The 20,419-nt window shown below is 45.0% G+C and overlaps 1 protein-coding gene across 5 annotated transcripts in view; it reads left to right on the plus strand.

The window, feature by feature from the left end:
* The window catches only part of REXO1 (RNA exonuclease 1 homolog), a 111,440-nt gene extending 91,257 nt beyond the window's left edge, over positions 1 to 20,183 (plus strand). Inside the window, exons 10-19 of one of the 5 annotated variants that reach the window (XM_051972264.1) lie at positions 3,493 to 3,606; positions 5,067 to 5,140; positions 10,061 to 10,171; positions 11,448 to 11,563; positions 12,629 to 12,767; positions 15,138 to 15,258; positions 15,880 to 16,410; positions 16,569 to 16,893; positions 18,022 to 18,140; positions 18,676 to 20,183. In XM_051972264.1, coding sequence (XP_051828224.1) covers positions 3,493 to 3,606; positions 5,067 to 5,140; positions 10,061 to 10,171; positions 11,448 to 11,563; positions 12,629 to 12,767; positions 15,138 to 15,258; positions 15,880 to 15,968 — 764 coding nt within the window. In that variant the 3' untranslated portion in view covers positions 15,969 to 16,410; positions 16,569 to 16,893; positions 18,022 to 18,140; positions 18,676 to 20,183. The other 4 variants (XM_051972267.1, XM_051972266.1, XM_051972265.1 and 1 more) reach the window with 4 other exon arrangements.
* Positions 20,184 to 20,419: the final 236 nt, after the last annotated feature.

Here is a 20,419-nt window from a genome sequence, read left to right on the forward strand (position 1 = left end):
TGACTAATCCACATTCCCAATGGGCAGACCTGATTTAAATTCCCCTGTTTCTTGGTGCTCTTTGTTGATGCTAGTGCTCCTATCCTAGCTGAACACTGTGCTTTAGGGACAGGGATGTGGCTTGGAGAAGACAGAACCCACTTGCAGTGTTGTCCTGAGCCCTTTGTGCAAGGGCTTATTGCATCCAGAATGCCAGCAGCAATGGTTCAGTAGAGCCAGATAGATCAATACACAGAAGGCAGCTGTTGCCTCATTGACTTTCCACATTGAATAGCTAGCGCTCTCATTCTCCTGCTTGGCAGCACAACCCTGGCTAGGTGGCTCTACATCCCCTTTTGACTCTCCTCCAAAGGATACTGTGTGCCGTGTGGTGCTGTATGTAGCTAATATATTACCATTCCCTGACTGTTGCTTTAGGAGAGTTTAGCTGGCTTTATCTTCTCTAGACATTTAGAGACAGAGCATGGTACCTTGGTTGCCTTTCTGGCCTGAATGTTCCCTTGGATTTTGGAAATAGTTTGGGTATTGTCATGGTAAAGGCATTCTAGGTAGACAAAGCAGTGGTTGAAAAGATGGAAAGAAGTAGATGATGGAGAAACAAGTCCACCTAGTCATTTGGCCTGTCATGGGAAGGTATGGGAGGAGAGGCTGAATAAGAAAAGAACTAGTCAATGGAAGGCCTTGAAGACCTCTGCTAAAATTTAAGAAGCCTCAAGTGTTGGAAGATAGGAAGAGTCACTGGTTATCTTCCCATATGAGTGGGCCTCCTTCCCATGGCTATGGGCCTCCTGCCGTAAACACTCAGATCAGTGGTGGTGATTAACTATAGTACCCTGGATCTATTGTTGTTAGTATTTTGTAAATACTTTGTCTTGAATGAATAGGTGACATCTTTAGTGAGGCTATATTCTCTTGGTAAACTTGGCCATGGAAATCCAAGTATCTTTAGTACTCCGAGTCATTAGTGGATTGTTTGGTGGCTGTTAGAGCAATCCAGGGATAGAGGCACAAGGGATGAAGGGATGGAATTCAGGGAAATTATGCATCCCCTACTGCCCTAGAGCTCACAACAAGGTGAGGCTTTTTGTACTTTGCCATCACATTAGTTATGATTAATCCACTTCTTACATCTTTGTCTAATTCACATTCCCAGTGGGCAGGCCTGATTTAAATTCCTCCATTTCTTGGTGCTCTTTATTGAAAAGAGATGCCAACTATCCAATTGTAGCTGAATACTTTGCCCAAGGTCATAGAGAGATGAGACTTGGAAAAGGCAGAACCCACTTGCAATGCTGCCCTAACTTCTTTGTGCATGGGCATATGGTATATTGCCTGTTTTGTTCCCTTTTGCCAAGCCAGTACCCAAACTCCTTTCAAAGTCCAATTTAAGACTTAGGCCAGAAAAGCAACCAAGGTGCCTTCTCTACCTCTGGAGCAGCTAAGCCTTTTCTCTCCATCTAATAAAGCTGCTGCTTCTGTTTGTCAGGTGCACTATTGTTTTTGAACCCTTTGAAGTCCAAAACTCTACTAGAAACCCTATTTTGTCACATGTTTGAGGAAGGTAGATTGCTTCCAGTAAATCAATAACTTCCTAAGTGAACCAGAATGTGCTGGAAAGAGTTTGAAGCACTCTTTGATTACATTGAAATCATTTGTACTATGAAAAATGTTGATATTCTTCAGACCCTATTGCCAGAGAGTGCCATCTCCCTTTCCATGTTAACACATAGCATAGAATATAGAAATGGTGTTCTTGTAGTAGTGATGTCTCTGGAGGCATTCCCCAGAATTCCACAGAAACAACTGGGCTCCCAGGTTCCAGAGATGGCAAAAAACTTGAGAGTTCATTCATTCTGTTGAGTGTGTTTCTCTGTCTGCTGCTGCATCCTTTATGATCCCTGGACCCAATTGCCTCAAGCAAACCTGGGAAGTCACAGCCTCCTTTCCTTCCACCCATCAAGTTCTTTTCAATCTCTAGATCCTGTAGAAATTACAAAAGAAGCCTGCACTGGGACTGAATATAAAGATTGATTTTAATACTCCTAGTAGTGTTAGGACTGACTAGCCACATAGACTTGAACAGGTGCTCTGGCTCTTTGAGCATCAACTTCCTCAGTTGTAAAATGAGATAAATAATACTTGCACTTTGTTTCATAGGGTCTTTGTAAAGCAAGCATCCAGTGAATGTGAGTTAGGATCATCACTTATTTCTTAACACTTTCATTGTGTCTCAGAACCATTTGTGACTACTAAGGAATATTCCTCACTGGGAGCTCAGGGTGGGGATGTTCCCCTCCCTCTTGCCAGCTGACTTTTCTCTCTGCTTGTCAATAGTGCCATGTTTTTTCCCATCTCTGGGATTTTCTTCTTCCTATTCCCTGTTCTCTGCCTGCTCCATGAAGCCTTTTGTGAGCTCTCCAAATTTGGGTTCATGTTTCTGAAGCAGGGTTTTAGATTAGATTTACAGAACCTAGAAAATCATGGTTTAAAAAAAGAAGCTTGTTTGCAGCACCATGACTTTCTAGGTTCTGTAAATCCAGGCAGTAGAAGTTTGATACTTTCTGTTTCAATTTGCCTTTAGCATTCTGCCTACTCAGTGGTCTTGCTTTTTTCAGGGCCATGGATCCCCTCCCGATTATTGTGGCTGTTTAACTCTTCTGTGTAATCTGTGCAAAGGGTCTTCCCTGGGACAAATGAGGATGCATTATATAAGCTTGATAAATGTAGTACTTAGAGTGATGGTGGTTCAGACCAGATGAACTGTTAGAATTCAGGAGAGAAGCAATAGGTGGTGGAGGATTTGTGAAGGGAGCTCAGCTTTCTGAGACATCCTGATTCAACTTTGGGGGTATAGTGATTGTTTTACAGCGTAACCACTACATACTCATCCCTTCAGGTGCTCTAGGTTTGGGGATGTTGGAAATGTGGTCACCCAACATCCCACCACACCATGCCCTTCCCAATGTCAGATTAATACAGAGATCATGAATCTATCTTTTTTTCTTTCACTTTTTTTTTTGGGCTGAGGCAATTGGGGTTAAGTGACTTGCCCAGGGTCACACAGCCAGGACAATTAAGTGTCTGAGGCCAGATTTGAATTCGGGACCTCCTGACATTAGGGCTGGTGCTCTGTCCACTGCGTCACCTAGCTGCCCCATGAATCTACCTTTCTTGATCATTTCTTGTCCCATTCCCTTTTAGCTTTTAACATCTCTATTTATACTTCTCATTAAATAAGTCTCTAGTTGCTTCATCCTATTCAGAGTATATGCCTTTTGGTCTTCTGTAACATAACTTTTTTTTTCTTTGTGTCTTTGGTGTCCCCCATCTTGTCCCTAGAAATTCCCTGAGCTCAATTTGGAAGATTCCTTGGGACTGCGTGGACCCTTAAGCCAAGATGAGGAAGTGGTGGGGTTGGTGTGAGGACTTGCCTCAGGGCTCCTGTTCTTCATCTCTCTCTCTCTCTCTCTCTCTCTCTCTCTCTCTCTGCAGCATCCTGCCGTATTTGCTGTCGCTGTGGCACTGAGTACCTAGTCTCGCCCACCGGCAATTGTATCCGGAAGGAGGAGTGCTGCCATCATTGGGGGAGGCTGCGTCGGCAGAGAGGTCAGTACTTGCCGCTGGATCCCGATACTCGACTAGTTCAGGGAGTGGCTCAGAGAGATTTACCTTCCTTTATAACGGGACACTTCTGCCTCCCCCAGGAAAAACAGCCTTGCTTGTACAAAGGAACTTGTAGTAAGATTGCCTTGTACAAGTGACATAGACATGGGGCTGTAGATCTACAGAGCTTCCACCAGGGGGTGCCACATTCCCCCAAATCACAGAAACAACTGGGCTCCTAGAGGTGGTGAAAAATGTAAAAGTGGGGTCACACATGTGGGCTGAAATGCTCTCGAATTTGGCCTAAACCAGATTAAAGAATCAATGGGAAATACTTAACAAGATAAATTTTAAAAAGGTAAACCATAGATAGCATTCCATTTTAAAACGAAGTCACCATGTGGCTCCCAAGCTCATTTCTATTTTAATTTAACATCATTGATCGAGCATAACCCCCTCATTTTATGGAGGAGCAACTGAGGCCCGTAGAGGGTCTTTCCTGAGCAACAGAACCACAGCTGGGCTGTGATGTTGCTGATTTGGCTAGAGTAAGTTCCTTAAAGCTGGAGCCCCTTCTTGGACAAGCGGTTTGAAGGAACCATTTGCTTTTTAAGGCCAAAGATGAATCTGTGTGGTGGTGCCCTTAGGATAGCTTAGAGCAAAGTGAGATACCCCAGAAGCACCCATTTTTGTCAGTGACAAGTGGCTGCAGAATCAAGTGTGCATATCTTTTTGATTGGGCTTAGCAGAAAGAGCTCTTTTGACCCAATTGTCATTGTGAATTTTCTGATGAACCTCTTAAATATAATCGAAATCCCTCTGTACTAGAAGTCCAAACCATTCACAGCTGTGTCACTTTTCCTGAAGTGTAACTTTGGGTAAATCCCTTCTCCTTTCTGTGTCTTCACCAAGAAGATGAAGAGTTTAAATCTACTTCCAAGGTCCCTAGAGTGGTTCTAGCATACCATGATCTTTCTAGGGTAGACTTGTCTCCTGGTGGATTTAAGAATAGTGTCAATAGACTATGAGAAGCTGTCCTCAAGCCCTGTCCCTTGTCTTCTGAAGCTTAGCTTGATTCATAGTGTGTAACCGCAGTGATGATCACAACAGATGAAAACATTAATCTGCAAAGACATCACCATTGGCTCTGGTTTAATTAAATAAATCCTTCTCATTGGCTCTAAACTCTAGCAGCCCATTAATTTAGTGTGGTTATCTTGACCTAGTGCCTTGCTCTAAACCAAGGGGACATCTCCCTACAATACTACAGTGGGTATGATTAGCAGCCTTCTCTGCTGGTTACCTGTAATGTAATAGGGATCTTAAGTGCCACAAAATCTCTGAAGCTTTTCCCTGCCCCCTATCTCCCTGTTCTACCTGCCCCTAAGTGCCTAGTCCTGCTCAGCCCCCTTGAGATGACTTTCTTACCTGACTGTATCTCCTTGTTCTCTCGACTCTCTTAGTGGCTGGTGGATGGGAAACCCAGTATAGTTGCTGTTCAGGAGCTGTTGGTTCTGTTGGGTGTCAGGTTGCTAAGGTAAGTGCTAAACAGGGCTAGGTCTCCTGGGTTGGGGGCTCTTACTTCCCCCTCAGATATGATCATCCTTGATTGTCTGGAAGATTGTCATGGAAGATTGTCTAGAATATTGGAACTGAGGAGGAGCTCAGAATATAACGTCACAGGTGGGAGGAATCTCAAGAGCCTAGAAAAAAGAAGCAAAGAGGTGGGAATGGGGGCACGGGCAGGAAAGAGCACTTGTCCTCTTAGCCTCAGAGAACAGTCCTGGGAACTAAGGGAAATTACTCTGCGAGATTTCAGGGAGATCCTGGGGGGAGGGAGGGGAAAGAAGGAATCATAAGCCTGTACTTAGATGAAAGGAGAAGCTCATCTGGGTACTGGGTTTTCTGTTCTTTGAAAATTATTGAGGACAATTATGTTTAGGTGCTGGTAGGAGAGCTGGGGTCAGGGGTGACCTGTTCCAACTTCAAGACAGTTGTTCTGTGCTTGTCATTTTCTAGCGAAGAAAATTTTTTTTTTTTTTTTTTTTTTTTAGCGAAGAAAATTTTATAGAAAAGGCAAGCCAGTGAACTTGATTTTGATTCCTGGGAAAACTCAAAATGTTGAATTTATAATAATTATACTCTTAATTTCTCAATGTTAGTGTCTTCCTTGAGGGGTTGGAAACTTACCAGAGTCTTAGCTCATTATCTCAGCTTCATAGGTAGAAAAAATGGGCACTAGAAGTCAGAAGACCTGGCTGTGCCTCTAGTTTGTTGCATGATGGTACTAAGTTGCCCACTAGTGCTGTGCTTTGTTTTTCCACTTTAAAAGTAGGGATAAAATTATTGAGCTGTGAGACTAGTCTGAGTTGTGAGAGTGTGTGGATAAGGTTAAGAATATCTTTGGAGTTTCTGTGGCATAGGGGGGTCTCTTGAAGAGTTACTGAAAGATAGCATTTAGGAAAAACCTCATAGCCAACCAGAGACTGTTAGGAGAGCAGCAATGAAAAATAGTCTTGGATCAATCTTGATAGAAATCTTCATAGAACCTTTTAGGGGGAGGAGAGAGTCACGATTTTGGGCATTGGACTCTTTTTAACTGTAGTCTACTCCCTCGCTCCAAAAGTGTAATTTCTGTGGAATCATCAACTCTTGGAAGGAACACAGGATGTCACAGGTGGAAAATCTTTTAGGTGAGATCCAGTCTAATTCTTGCATTCTCTTCCTAGACAGGCTAGAAAAGCTTGCTTGAGGCCCTGTGGTAATAAAAACAGAGGTCTAGGAGATGCCCTGCTGGCCTTCCTCACTCCCATTCTTCCACTTCCCTCAGTGGGGATTGCAATAAGTTTGTCAGGCCATTCTCAGAGGTCTGCAGCAGAGGGCAGAGGCGAGCCAGGCTGCAGAGTCCTGGTGCAGCTCTTCAGGAGCACTTCTTGTATGGTCCCTGCAAGAACTCGGATCTATGTAGTAGAGAAATCCATTGTTACTGGAAAGGGATTGGGGCAGCTAGGGAAAAGCTGATTTTTAGTGGCTTGAGCTAAACTGGTCCTAGCATTGTTTCTTGGCTCTGAGAGACATTTATCTTTCAGTGCATATAGATTTTTCATTTTGTGGTATTGGTGGGTCCAGTGCTCATATGACTCATTTGCTTAGAGGTCCCAAACCAGAGAGCACTGATGGTAGAATGCTTCCAACTATAGGAACTCTTAGAGAACATCTCATTCAACTACTCACATTTAATAGGGAAATAGGCTTAGAACAGATTATAAGCTTCTTTCTTGTTTTGTGCTAGCTCCTATACTGGCTAGGGGACTTAAAGGAAAATTTTTATTATATGAGTATTATATAATTGTTATTAATTAACAACACAAAATTACCATTATATATTTAAAGGATAATTATTCTTAATAATAATTATTGTTCAGTGCTTTAGCTATTTGGGGAGCCAGACTTTTTTTATAGCATAAGACTCCAATGGTCCATGTATGGTACCCATCCTCTGTTTTTGTCCATTGACAAGGTCAGTGTAATTTTTACAAGATCTCGTAGTGGTGTTGGAGCTTAGAACCAAGGAGGATAGCTCCCATGAAAATAAGGCATGTCAGGGTGGGAGCAGAGTGGTATTGGGTACGAGTGTTGTAGTTGGCCCTTGTGTTGGGGTCCAGATTGTTGATGGAGCCTGGCACTTTGGGGGTTTGCTTTGCTAGTGGACAAATAAAATCCCAAAGAAGTACCCAAACAGAGCATCTGAAATAGAATTTGGATCTCTTAGTCTAAACTCCCCAACTGATTGCAGCGACTTGAATTCAACTGGAGATAGCATTATTTCCAGACTCTGAGAACAGGCCTCTATTTGTCCTTCAAATGCATATAGATTTTTCATTTCATAGGTTTGGTGGATTTAGTCCTCATAAGACCTGTTTGCTGCCATCACTTTGTTTTATATTGTAGTGCTTTGTAGTTGGTCTCTAGAGGCTATTATGTCTTTCCCCTATCCAATCTAGGGAACTTTGGGCTGAGAGGCAACTTTTTCTATTTTGGGGTACCTCTAATTGTTAATTTTCAAGACTGGCTGACTCCTTTATCTCACTTTCAGTTGGGATGATCTTCGGTCTCCTCCTCATCCTGATCATATTCCTCTGGATATTCCTGGTTTGTCAGTTTCTGTCTAAAATGTATTTTCAGAACAGAGTATTCTAGATGGTATCTGACCAGGGGGGAGGAGAGCAGAGTAATTGTCTTCCTGGACAGTATCACAAAATAAATCTCTGTGTCCTGCAGAGACTGGAATTTTTGATATTAAAAGTATTCATATTTCTTTTAAAAAAAATCTTCCATTTTAAAAATGTCTTATGTTTCTAGTCCCATGATGCATGATGATTTGTGGGGCCAAGAGGAAAACATTGGCTGTGCTCCCCTGAATATGCTTAATCTGGTTTGATTTTAGCTGCAGTCTGTGGTTAGATGGAAAGTGCCGGGGAATACCCACTGATAAAGGCTTTAGTGCAGCCAGATGGCCCTTGTGTTAGATTTGGAGTCACAGCTCTTACCCACCTATTATCCATTTATCAGCTGTGTGACCTTGAACAAGCCACTTAACCACTTTGGGTATTTTGACTAGAGAATCTCTAAACCCCATTCCAGCTCCATTAGGGTTCTGTGATGACATTGCTGAAACTTTCGGGGAGGGAATGGGTTAGAAGACTTGACAAAAATTAGGCTCTTCCCCCAACTCATTCAAATGTCTCTTGTTGTTTGTCCTTCCTTCTGGAAAAGGACCATGATACAGGAAGGTAAGGTCATGACTTGCAAGTGAATTGGATTTAAGTGAGGGAGGACTGTGCAGTTACAGCCTCACTTTCTCCCTCCAGCACCATCTGGGTCGTACTGTTCCATGTCTTGCTGCTGCACCCGAGCATTTCTACCACGTCAGTGGATAGCATTGTTTTTAGTTGTGGGATTAAGAATTAGTCATGCAGATCATATCAATGCTTGTTGATCACCAACAAGTATTCCCATTGTTTGTCATCCTTTAGAAGGTATTATGGGTAAGGAAGCCATTGAGCCATGCCAGCGTGGGCTTCTCGTGTTACCCACATTCTTTGGGCCAGCCTCAGGCAGGCATCCAAGGACCAGGTTTCTGCATCTGCCTGAAGAACTATAAAGCGGCTTCAGTTTTTTGAAAACCACATTCAGTTTAGGGGGGGCTAGATGGACTAAAATAGTCGTCTTCAGTCATTCAGTCCTGCATGCTCTTAGGAAGGGTCTGTCATAGGCCAGGAGCAGGGAATGCACAGCCAAAAGTCCAATTGGGTCCTTCCCACTGAGTTGGCAGTCTAGTATCTGCACAGGCATTGAGCTTGCTCTGGGGACTTTCACTGATAGAGGAGTTCCTAGTGAAGAACTTCCTCTGCTAAAGCAAGTTTTAAAGGTCCAAGAAAGCTGCGTTGGGCCCTGGCCAGTGAGGAAGCCCTGTCTGAGGTGGGGCTCTGGGTCTTGGGTCATGTTGCCCATCTCCACAGAAATGTACACAGAATAGATCCCGAGGAAATACAGAATCATTAGGGAGGAGAAAGAGTTTGGGGGGAAGTGGTCAGGAAGGGCTTTATGTAGGTGCTTCTTGATCTGAGTCTTAAAGGAGATGAGGAATTTTGTGACATGGAGGTAAGAGGAAGAAATACTCCAGATGGGAAAAGGGGAGAGGGGTGTGTATGTGTGTGTGTGCGCACATGTACATGCATTATGAATACATTTGTATATTAAAAGCCAGGTACTGTTCTAGGTTCTCACTGAATACTGTAATACATTATACAGCTATCAGAGCTAGGAAAACTCTAGAACCTAAGCTTTCAGAGCTTGAATTCTAGTAATTAGGAGATAAGTGGGTTTGACTCCTGGTTCTAATCTGACCAGAAGTGGGATGTTAACCTTTCTGAGCTTCCATTTCCCAGTTTGTAAAATTGGGAGCTAGTATTATTTACACTTTCTACCTCATACGGTTTCAGTGGAAAAGTTCTCTGTTAAACCTTAAATCACTTAGAGATGTGAGGTTCTGTCTTTTCTTGGAGCTATTTTAGAGCAGAGATGTCAAACATGAAGTTCACAATACCATCTAAATCTAATGAAAATGTCTTTTGGAAATATTTAACGAAATAAATAAAACTACAGTAAAATGCAGTGTGTTTTTCTGAGTCAGTATGTAACCTCAAGGATCCTTATGTAAATTGGTGACCTCATTTCTACCCCAGTCCTTCAGAGTATAGAACTCTGGGAAAGCCCTAAGAAACCTTTCATTTGCTCTAGCTTCCTCAGTGGGTTCTTAGGGATACCTCAGCTAAAGTCAAGTTGCTTTGCTTATTTGTAGACCATTTAACAACCTTTTCTGGAAGAAAAGTCTATGTGGCCATGATCAGGGTCAACCTGTATCTTAGTGCCTTTCTATCTGTCTCCCTTATAGCAACATGTGCAAGATGGCCGTAAAGACAACCTTGAAGGGTTCGTGAAAACCTTTGAAAAACTTCCCTCTACAGATGGATATCCAGGAATATATGCCCTCGACTGTGAGATGGTAAGACTCTGGGGCTGTGACTGGTGGCGCCCTATCCCAGTAGTTGTTGGCACTGCGCTTTGCTTGTTTCCGTGGTGAAGCCTGTGTTGCTTGGCCTGGCCTGGCCTGGACTTCCTGGCCTTCCCCTGCTATATCCAGGACCAGCTATGCCTTTCAAACAGGGTCTCTGGACCTTAGTGGCCTGCAACTGGCCCTGAGGGTAATGTAAGGTGTATTGGTTACTGCCTGAAACTCAGAGTTTTAATTTTCTTTCTGATAAGTTGCCATGAAACCTCTGAATGTTTCAGGATAAATATTCAGGATAATGGCCAAGGAGCCATTAATCTGTATTTATAATTAAAAGGATTGTGAGTGTTACTTTGCAGCCCCAAATTTATTACTACTGACGTCAGAACTTCTGGAGTCTTTTAGGCTTTCATATTCTTACCTCTCTTTTATTTGTCTAAAACTTAATAAAAAAAAAAGAAAAAAAGAATATTGCCAAGTACACTCTCTTCTTGCCTCTTTTTCCCCATTCTTTTCCCCTATGGATAGCTCTCCCTCTTCATTTCTTTCTGTGCTGTATCGGCTTTATTCCTTTCTCTGGCCACCCCCACATCATTGACTTTTGTGTTAAAGTACATTTTTTAAAAAATTGATTGTTTCTATTAGACAAAGTGGCATATTTTTAAAAAATTGATTGTTTCTATTAAACAAAATTATGTTTCTTGATCTCTGGTGACTGTGATCAGAATTCATAATACCAATATTTTCTCCTCAGGATTTACTGACTCCTTTTGAAGGATAGGTTTGGCTGTTTGAGCATGAAGTTCCTCTACTTCTGAGGTCAAAACCCTTGATTTGTTTCCTTTAAATTGTTTATAGCCCTCCCTCTTCAACTTTGGGTCATGATTGCTCTCCATATGGAAAAGATTCTCCCACATCTGCTTTAAACTTTGGCTGGATAATCCTTCGCTGAAAAATTGTACCCATTTCTACTTTATCTTTAAATACAAGTGTTTCAGGATACCTCCTGGGATTTCCCTATATTGATTCTTTTTGTTTTGATTAAGGAAAAGTCTTTCTTGGGAGTGGGGATAGATTAGGAGCAAGGGGAAGGAAAAGCAGCCAGTTGTGTGACCAAAACTTTTGTTCTGTCTCTTAAGCTTTTGCGTTTAAGAGTCTCCTGTTATCAAGTTTGGTGTGGACCTGGATCCCAAGAAGTTGTTTATACACCTGACAATTGAAATGAGTTGTCACATTTGAGCCCTTCCCTGTTTGTTTGCTTTCCTTTTAGTGTTATACCAAACAAGGCCTGGAGCTAACAAGAATAACTGTGATCAACTCTGATCTGAAAGTTGTCTATGACACATTTGTGAAACCAGACAACAAAGTTGTGGATTACAACACGAGGTAAGTGAGAATTTTTGCCTGCTGTTTCAGAGGTTCTCTTTGCGGACAGAATTGACTTGGTCTTTTCTTGCTCAATTGGAGTTTTTGTCTTTTTTAACTTTCTGCCAGTCTCACTGATGGGGGAGATAAAGGTCTTTTTAGGGGAAGTCCAGGCATTTTCCTTACTGATCTCATTCTTCTCACATTTATCTTTTCCCTTTAGAAAGGTAATGGTTCCCTGTTTGTTGTCTGGGACATTAATTCCCTACTTTCTGAGACCCACCACCATCTGATTCTAGGCCCCATGTTTAAACTTCTTCCTGATCTAGATTAATTCATTGTCACCAACACATACATCTTGTTCATCCTGTCCCCCATCCTTTCATTGTGTATCCCTGACTTGGAATGCCTTTCATCCTCCTTTTGATCCTTCAAAAGCCTTTTCATCCTCAGAAGCTCCACTTTAGCCCTTTTCTCTATGAAACCTTTCTTTTCATTGCCAGTCCCTTTCCTCTCTCTCCATCTTCACTGAGTTCTCGATTCTCATGAGACAGTTCAATTCTTACTTCTTGCCCTGACTGTGCTGTGGAGGTTAGAATGTAAACCTCTGTGATTTGGTTCAACAAGCATGTATTAAGTGTCTGCTACTGGCAAAGCCCTGTGCTAAATACTGTAGTTACAAAGAGTATGAGACCTGGGACATGTCCCAGGTCCCAGGAAGGGGAGGGGACAAGCATGCTTCCATAGAGAATAGCATGGAATAAAGAAAAAGTCCAGGTACAATGGTAGATCAAGCCTGAAGAAGAGCTCACTCTCACTCATCAAGATCTCATCTGAACTGAGCTTGGAAACTTATGTAAGGCCTAGAAATGGGAGCTGCTAAAATGAGCAGAGGACAAGGAGCTGTCCATTTGGGCTGGACTGTAGGCTGGGCAAAGGGAGATATGTTCGGTGGCATTCTTATCCAGGTGAAGTTTCATCTTGATTTCTTCTGGGAACCCCCTCTGGCTCTGGTTCATAGAAAGTTTGCTAAGATGTATTTCTTTCAAGGACTGATGACTTCTGCACCTCTATCTCTCCATGCAGGTTTTCTGGGGTGACAGAAGAAGACTTGCAGAATGCGTGTATAACCCTTCGGGATGTCCAGGCGGTATTGTTGAACATGTTCAGTTCAGACACCATCTTGATAGGACACAGCTTAGAAAGTGACTTATTTGCTCTCAAGGTAGGAGTCTGCTCCTCACTTCCTCTCTCACCCTACTTTATACATTCCACCCTCAGCAAACTCCTTAAGATTGGTTTAGGTTTCTAAAAAGAACAAAAAGGAAGAACAGACTGGTGGGAGGGGTATTAGTTGGCTAACGTCAGCTCAATGTGAGAAAGAAATTCCTGCTGAGCAATGCTGTTTGATCCCCGGCTTGGGCTGCTCTGGGAGGTGGTCAGGCAGGAGCTGGATGTCCACCTATCAGGGATACTTGCCTTTAACATGTCAGCTCCTAGCCTATTCAAGTACTGGACTTCTCTGACTCTAAAAACTCTGGTTACAGTTTTGGGGGACGAAGCTAGAAACTACGTCAGAAGAATCTCGGGGAAGCCAAGGTTTCCTTTCTAGGTTCCCCAGAGCAGTGTCATTTTAGAACTCTACCTCCAGCTTGGTAAAGTCATCATTGCCAGCCTGCATTGCTAGCAGGGAAATGGTCTCCATTTTCTCTCGTTAGGAACAGAAACACAGTCCTGTTATTAAGAAATTCAGCCATTTATCTTTTTTGTTGTTTTTCCCAAACCTAGGTAGCTCTTGGAGGGAGGGGATAACCTGGAGCTGTGAAGCAGGAGAAGAGATTAAAAAAAGTATAGGTGTAAATATAGATAGACAGAGGGCAGTCTCCTTGGCTCTTGTATCCCTTGTCTCCTTGCATGCATGTGTACACACTGTATACATATATATATATACATGTGTGATTGTGTGCACACATAAGCCTGGCAAGGTAGGTGGGGGCCCAGGTGTGAAAGGATCTAAATTCAGACAGAAGAATTTATATTTACTCCTGGAGGTAATAGAGGATCACTGGAGTTTGTGGCTGACATAGTGAGAACTGAACTTGAAGAAAATCACTCCAGCAGCTGGAAGTTTGGTTGGAGAGGGAAGAGACTTGAGGCCAAGAGACCTGCTGGCTGTCACCACATCAGGGCCAAAAGGGAGGCGGCCCTGGCCTGGGGGGCATCTTTGTGAAGAAGGGAAGTGGGAGGTGAAGATGAGGAGGGAAGACAATGGGAAGTGGCATTGGGGGGACCTGGTGACAAAGATAGGGAATCTGGAAGAAGAGCAGGCTTCGAGGGGAAATGGAATTCTGTTTTTGGACGTGTCAAATCTTAGCGTGCCATAGTCAACTGGGAGAGAGGCCAGGACAGCCTGGAGGTAGGTCGGGCTGCCCACGTATCCGCTTTAGCAGAAGGAAATTGTGGTCACTGAGTAGTTTTACTGTAGTCATCTTGACTCTGACCTTAGGCAAGTGAGGCCTGGGTCTGAAAGCCAGCTGCTTCTGGGAAACAAGGACAGTGATTTGTGGTGAGGAAGCCCTACATACCCATGACTTAGCAGAAAAAAGCTGGATTCCAAATCTGGTTCTGCTTCTCCTTCCTAGTGTCATCTGTGTCCATTTTTATCCCTGGGCCTCAGTTTCCTTGTTGGTACCTTGTGGAGGTTGGACTCCAAGAACTTTTCTAGCTCTCAATCCTTTAGTCTCTTCCTAGGACCTGTCAGAGTATTGTGAAGCCCTGACACACTTTGGAAATGGGAGCTGGCTGAGAAGTCAGATTTTCCCTTTATTCTTTTCCACCTGTCCCCACTAGAGTCCATTCTCCGCTCCCTTTGGAGTGCCGTGTGCCACAATTTCCCACGTTGAGTCTGTAGGCTGTTAGCCCAGAGCTCCAGTCAGCCACCCGGGCAGAGGGATGCCTGGGGATTAAGACGATCAGGACTCACTTGTGCAAACAACAGGAAAAGAGAAACTGTTGTTTTGCCTTCTAAAGGATCGGCCTTCAGGAAGCTGAGAGTTTGTCCCTGGTTGGCTCTCTGGCTGGCACCTGGCCCAGTTTGTCTTGGTTTAACGTGTCCCACCCTGCGGGAAGAAGAACAGTGGAGAGCTTGTGTGTGTGTGTGTGTGTGTGTGTGTGTGTGTCTGTGGTGCTGGTGTGTTTTTTTTTTTCCAGAGTTCTTTTAGCGCTTACCAAAGAACTCGCCCCCTGCCGCTGCTGGAGGCTGCTCGGGCTCTTGGGGAGCGTGGGCATCATTAAGGAGGGAGGAGACGTGGTAGCTGACAAAGAACAGGCCTCTGCGGGTGGTGGGGCCTGTGTCCCGGGGCTTCTCAAGCTGACTCCTACAGGAACTGGTTTGGTGGGAGCTTTTGTTTGGTGTGTTATTTCAGAAGGACTAATAGGAGATTCTGTCCTGGAACTGGGCTGATTCAGGGGAATGGGAATAAATCCCTAAGGCCCAGACAGAACTTGAGACCTGACTGGGACTCCAGAATGCCTGTACACATGGGCACCTTCCTGGTCACTTACATACTTGATTCCTTTTTCTTCTCTCTTGTAGCTTATTCACACCACAGTAGTGGACACATCAGTGGTCTTCCCTCACCGCCTTGGGCTCCCCTATAAGAGAGCACTGCGGACGCTGATGGCCGACTACCTCAAGCGTATTATCCAGGACAATGGTGAGTTGTTCCACTGTGCCATCCTCCTGCCCTGCCACCAGAGCCAGTGGAAAAGGACGACCTGGGTATGAGATGGACCCTCAGCCGGAGCCTCACTTGAAGTCATAACACTAGTGGTCAAATCTTGATTTTGTGATCTGCATGGACTCTAATTTCCCAGGGTCGGGCTGGATCTCACAAGCCTCTTTCTTCTCCCTCTAAATCATATCACTCTCCCTCTGTCTCTCTCTCTCTCTCTCTCTTTTGGGGGGAGGGGACAATCGGAGTTAAGTGACTTGCCCAGGGCTGCACAGTGTCTGAGGCTGAACTCAGGTCCTCCTGACTCCAGGGCTGAAGCTCTCTCCACCTCACCATCTAGTTGACCCCTCTTTTTCTTTTTTTCTGTAAATGGCTGGAAGCTAATTTGGGTGTGCTCTGCAATGGTGCAGAGAGGGCTGTGTTGGGCAGGGTGTTGTAGGTTCTGCCATTGCCAGCTGTGTAGTCTTGGCCAAGTCCTTCCTCTCTCTGGGCCGTGTTGGGCTTAGACGAGGTGCTCTCCTTTCTAGCTCTGACGCTCCATCCATCTGTGCTTGATTTCATGGGTTGTTGTACACTGACTCCCTCTCCCCTCTCTCTCCATAGTGGAAGGCCATGATTCAAGTGAAGATGCCAGTTCTTGCATGGAACTGATGATTTGGAAAATCAAAGAAGACTCAAAAGTCAAGCGATGACTCCTCTCTCCTCCCTTCCCCTTCCCTTCCTCCTTAACCATCTCTATCTTCATCCCCTCCATCACCATCCCAGTCCCCTCACTTCCTCCAAAGCAGTGCAATAAATCCTCAGAGTTAACACTGTTCACCTTGCAAACAACAAGAGCCTCCCCTGCCCACCCCCCACCAGAGCCCCTCCCTCCTTCCCTCCCTGCCCCTGCTCCCCTCTTAGCCCCAGCCCAGCAGCATGCTTTCCCCGGCGTGTCTGTGCACTTTGGGGTGCTCGTGGAATCTAGAGACTTGTGCCAGCTCAGCACAAGGGGCTGGGCTCCCCGGCTCCTGTACCTCTTGTCTCCATCAGATGAGCATTTCTGATTCTTGCCTTTCCGGTCCCACAAGGTCATGTTGAGCTGCACACCCAGAACTAGGTCCTAATTCTCTGCCCCAGAGGCAGTTTGATCAGGTCTGCAAAGTACTGTTTCTTTTTACATGATGTTAAGGGGGAGGGTGGGTCGGGTGGGCAGGGGAGGGCATGTAGAGTTACCGGGTTTATTTAGGAGGGGGCACTAGGGTTATTATTTTTTATTATTATTTTTTATCATTTTTAATTTAAACCTGAAGAATTGCACAGCATCTGTCTGCCCGCCTGCCGCTGCAAGGATCTGGTGCTGCGCCACCCTTGGGGCTGGTGGATGGTTGGAAGAGAATCTGGCAGGGCCCTGTCCAGCTGCTGAGGGAAAGAGCGGGATCCCAGCAGGATGGCGTTTCCTAGAGGGCACAGGTCACATTCCCTTGAAGCCAACATCGAGTGAGGCAGCTCTCCATGATGCTACCCCCTAGCCACTGTCCTTGGGGGAAAGAAGCCACTGGTGTCTTAAACCCATCCGTCCCCTCATGGGACAGGCCGCGCTGCTGGAGTCCCACCGAAGGCCTCAGCCCCTGGCTGGTATGGAACTTCTGAGCATGCCGCCTCCCACCTCCCCAATCACCCCTTCTCCCTGTAACACGCATAGGGACCTCGGCCTTGTTCTGGGTTTTGTATTCGGCCCCCTTCCCCTGGTTTGTTCCTCTTGGAGAGAAAGCGTCACCTCCCATGGAGGGGGATTGAACAGCATGTCTTTTGGCGCATTCTGGTACTTTGGCCCCATATGCTGGGGCCTTTTCCCTTTTGTGTCTTCATGGAGATGAACCAACCGTGATCTAGGTATTCCCACTCTGAGCTCTGGGAGCGACCCAGGAGTCCTAGACACAGCTTCAGTTTGCTCAGCCGATGATGGCGGCCTGTGGTAGCATCCTTGGCCCTTTCCCTGAACATCAGCGTCTGGTGTGGCACTGGAATCAGTGACACGAAAACATCGGCCTGTTCTTTTGTAACTTTTTTCTTATTTCCACTGAATTTATGGGGTTTGTTTTTATTAAGGGAAATTTCAGCAAGGCTGCATAGGTACTGTTCTCCACTGCCTAGTTTTCTTCCCCTTCCCTCTCAGCTGGAAAAAAATAAATGTTTGTATAGATTTCAGCTTTTGTACAGATGTTATTGGTGACTGAATGAGGAGGTTAGAATCATGTGGAGTCAACTTTCGAAATGGCTCCGACGGCCAGGGATCCTTTGCCATGGGAGAAGGTCCTGGAGTTCGGCCATGTGCTCCCCTTCCAGCACTGAGATAAGAAGAACTCTCTTTTGCCTTAATGATTACCAAGTTCCTCAGCCTGGCTTAGACATGGGAGCAGTGCAGGGATCCTGGGGCTTTGTGCATGTGTTTTTTCTTTATTTCTCTTTTTTTTTTTTAAAAAAGGGAAAAAACAAACAGGATCCACTCTAGGAGATTGGCTGTGACCCATCTCTCAGTGTGACACATGTTGGTGGGGGGCACTAGCTAGCCTGAGGGGCTCAATTCACTCTTTCTCCTTAGGGTCCTGCCTGGCAAGGCCCTTGGTCCAGTGTCGTCAGGGTGGTTCTTGACAAAAGCCACTACATTCTGGACCAAAGTTGTCCATGCACTTCCTTCCAGCATGGAGCATATGATTCTAGAGGCTTTTATTGATCCTTTATTCAATTGCTTCCTCTCCCCAGGAGGAGAGATGGATGCAGGTATCCTTCTGTACCATATGTGAAAATAAGACTGTTTGCCCTCTAAGCAAAACACTGTAAATCTGATCCAGTTTTCCCATTGACTTGAATTATCTGGAGGGGTATGTGTTCCAAGGTTGGCTGTTTAATGTGTGGGAGTTACTGTGTGGGTGAGGGGATGGAAGCTCTTCATTTAGGAGGGTGGTTCTCAAATCTGTTTGATTTTTTTAAGGTAAAATCGGACACCCTCCTCCTTCAGCTCCCACCTTGCCACACCCTCTGCCCTGATTCTATTTCCCCCAGTGACCGTTGGGTTATCTCTGATACCAATTCTTTAAAAAAAAAAAAAAAGTGGGGGGACTGATAGCTGCCAACCCCTGCTATGAGCACATGCCCTGATGGCCTCTGGGGGGACTTTGGCCTGAAAATGTCATGACTTTGAATCTTCAGGTTATGTCCAATGTGATCTGCTGCCTACTTTGTGAATTACAGCCTGGTGGAATTTTATATGTTGGGTTTTTGGACAGCAGGAGGTCTATTCCCCTATATTTCTAAGCCTCTCCAGTGGCCAGGACCACTGTAAGGGGCCACATTGTTCGAGAAGAATAGGGGAGGGATTTTTTTTTAAATGTAGTGCCCTGCATTTTCTCGTTTCAGGGGCTTTTGATTTCTTCTTAAGTATGAGTGCTGCCTCCACACTTCAGTGGATGTAGATGTTCTTCCTTGCTGACCGTGGCCAAAAAACCCACCATTATCTGGTGGCCAACCTTTTAGCCTCCCTTTAAAGGAAACAAAGGGGTCGGAGGAAGAAAGAAGGTCAACAATAAAACCCTTGCAATCTCTGTGGAGCCACTGAGTCCCTTTTTCCACAACTTTTGGGAACCAAATACCTGGAGCTGTTGGGCCCTCAGGGAAGTGGTGGCCTGGGGGGGCTAGCCTCCTGGAAGCATTAAAGAACCAGCTCCTCTCTGGCTTTCTTCTTCCCAGGAGGTTTAAATAGACTCTTCGATTCACTATCAGCCCGGGTCTCCAGCTGGTCACTTGGGGCCTTAGTGTTCTGCAGAGTGGAGTTTGTCAGAGGCCTCCAGGACACACATTAAAGAACATCTCCCCGCTTTAAGGGTTGGTTTGGGTGGCGTGGGCCTGCAAAGATCACTTGGGTCAACTTGAGTGAAGAAAGGAAAGAGATGAGAGGTTTGTGCCCTCCTCCCCCAGGTTCAAATAGGTTTTAAGATCGATGCCTTCTGGAGGAATGTTAATTAGCCATTGGTTTAAAGCCTGTGACTCCCTGGGGGGAAGGACACCTTCTTCCCCATAAAGCCTGTCCCCCTGGGAGAAATCATTAACTGGCACTGTGGAGGAGGCCGCCCCCAGCTATTTCAGCTGAGGGAGCAAGGCAGCCAGCTGAGATGTGCTGGACACTGAGTCCCCTATTCTGACCCTGCTTGTCTTCAAAAAGGGCAACAAAGGTGGAAGGAGTATTTAGTAGATGATGCTTAGCTCCCTGGATTTCAGCCAGTGGACAGTTAAGAAATTTAACAGGTCCCTCTCTTAGAGAAGAAAACAAAGGGCTCTGCCAGTTTGGGGCAGGGGCCATTGCTGCTAGTGGACCGCTAAAGGAGACGATTTTGTCTTTTTTTTCCAAGTGCCCTACTTAAGTCAAAAACTTTCCTGGCTGGATATTCCTTCTCTATGGATGGGCCCAATGCATCTGGTCCCTTCTCTTTTGAGAATAATTTGAAGCATTTACCTTTCAAAGTTTTTCCAGGTTTTTCCCCCTCCTCCCTTCCTCTTCCCTCAGGCTTGTGTCATCCCCATCTTGAACCTTAGTTTGCCAATGTGTGAAACGAGGGATTTGAACTAGATGTTCTCCTAGCACTCCTTTCTATCTAAATCCTTGTCTCCTAGTTGGATATTAAATTGGGATGGATTGGAGACCTCAGTGGGCCAGAATGCCCAGAGACCACAGGGTAGTCATGAAGTAGGGGGCCCTTCCAGCCACAGCTTTGGTGTCCTAGCCTCTGTAATGCATCAGGTACCCATGGGAGAGAGTCCTAAAGTGCTGGGTAGCGTTGGGGACTGTACATATAGATATTGTAACTGTTAATTTCTTTTTTGTAACTATTAATATTTTTTAATAAAAGGTGCTGTGCTTATTCACAAAATGCCTTGTTTGTCATGCTTTCTTGACCAGATAGGATGGGCAGATAGAGGTTGCAGCTTTAACCTGTTGGCTTGCCAGGGACATTTATCGTCTCGGTTAGGGAAGTACCGTGACAGGAAGATAAAAAAACCAAAAAAGCTTACATTTCTGGGGCACTTGACAGGCTAAAGAGCACTATCTTCACTATCACAACTTGTGAGTTGGGTTAGTGGAGGGTTATTGTCCTCATTTAATTTA

Source organism: Antechinus flavipes, chromosome 1 (assembly GCF_016432865.1).
Source record: "Antechinus flavipes isolate AdamAnt ecotype Samford, QLD, Australia chromosome 1, AdamAnt_v2, whole genome shotgun sequence".
Lineage (NCBI taxonomy): Eukaryota > Metazoa > Chordata > Mammalia > Dasyuromorphia > Dasyuridae > Antechinus > Antechinus flavipes.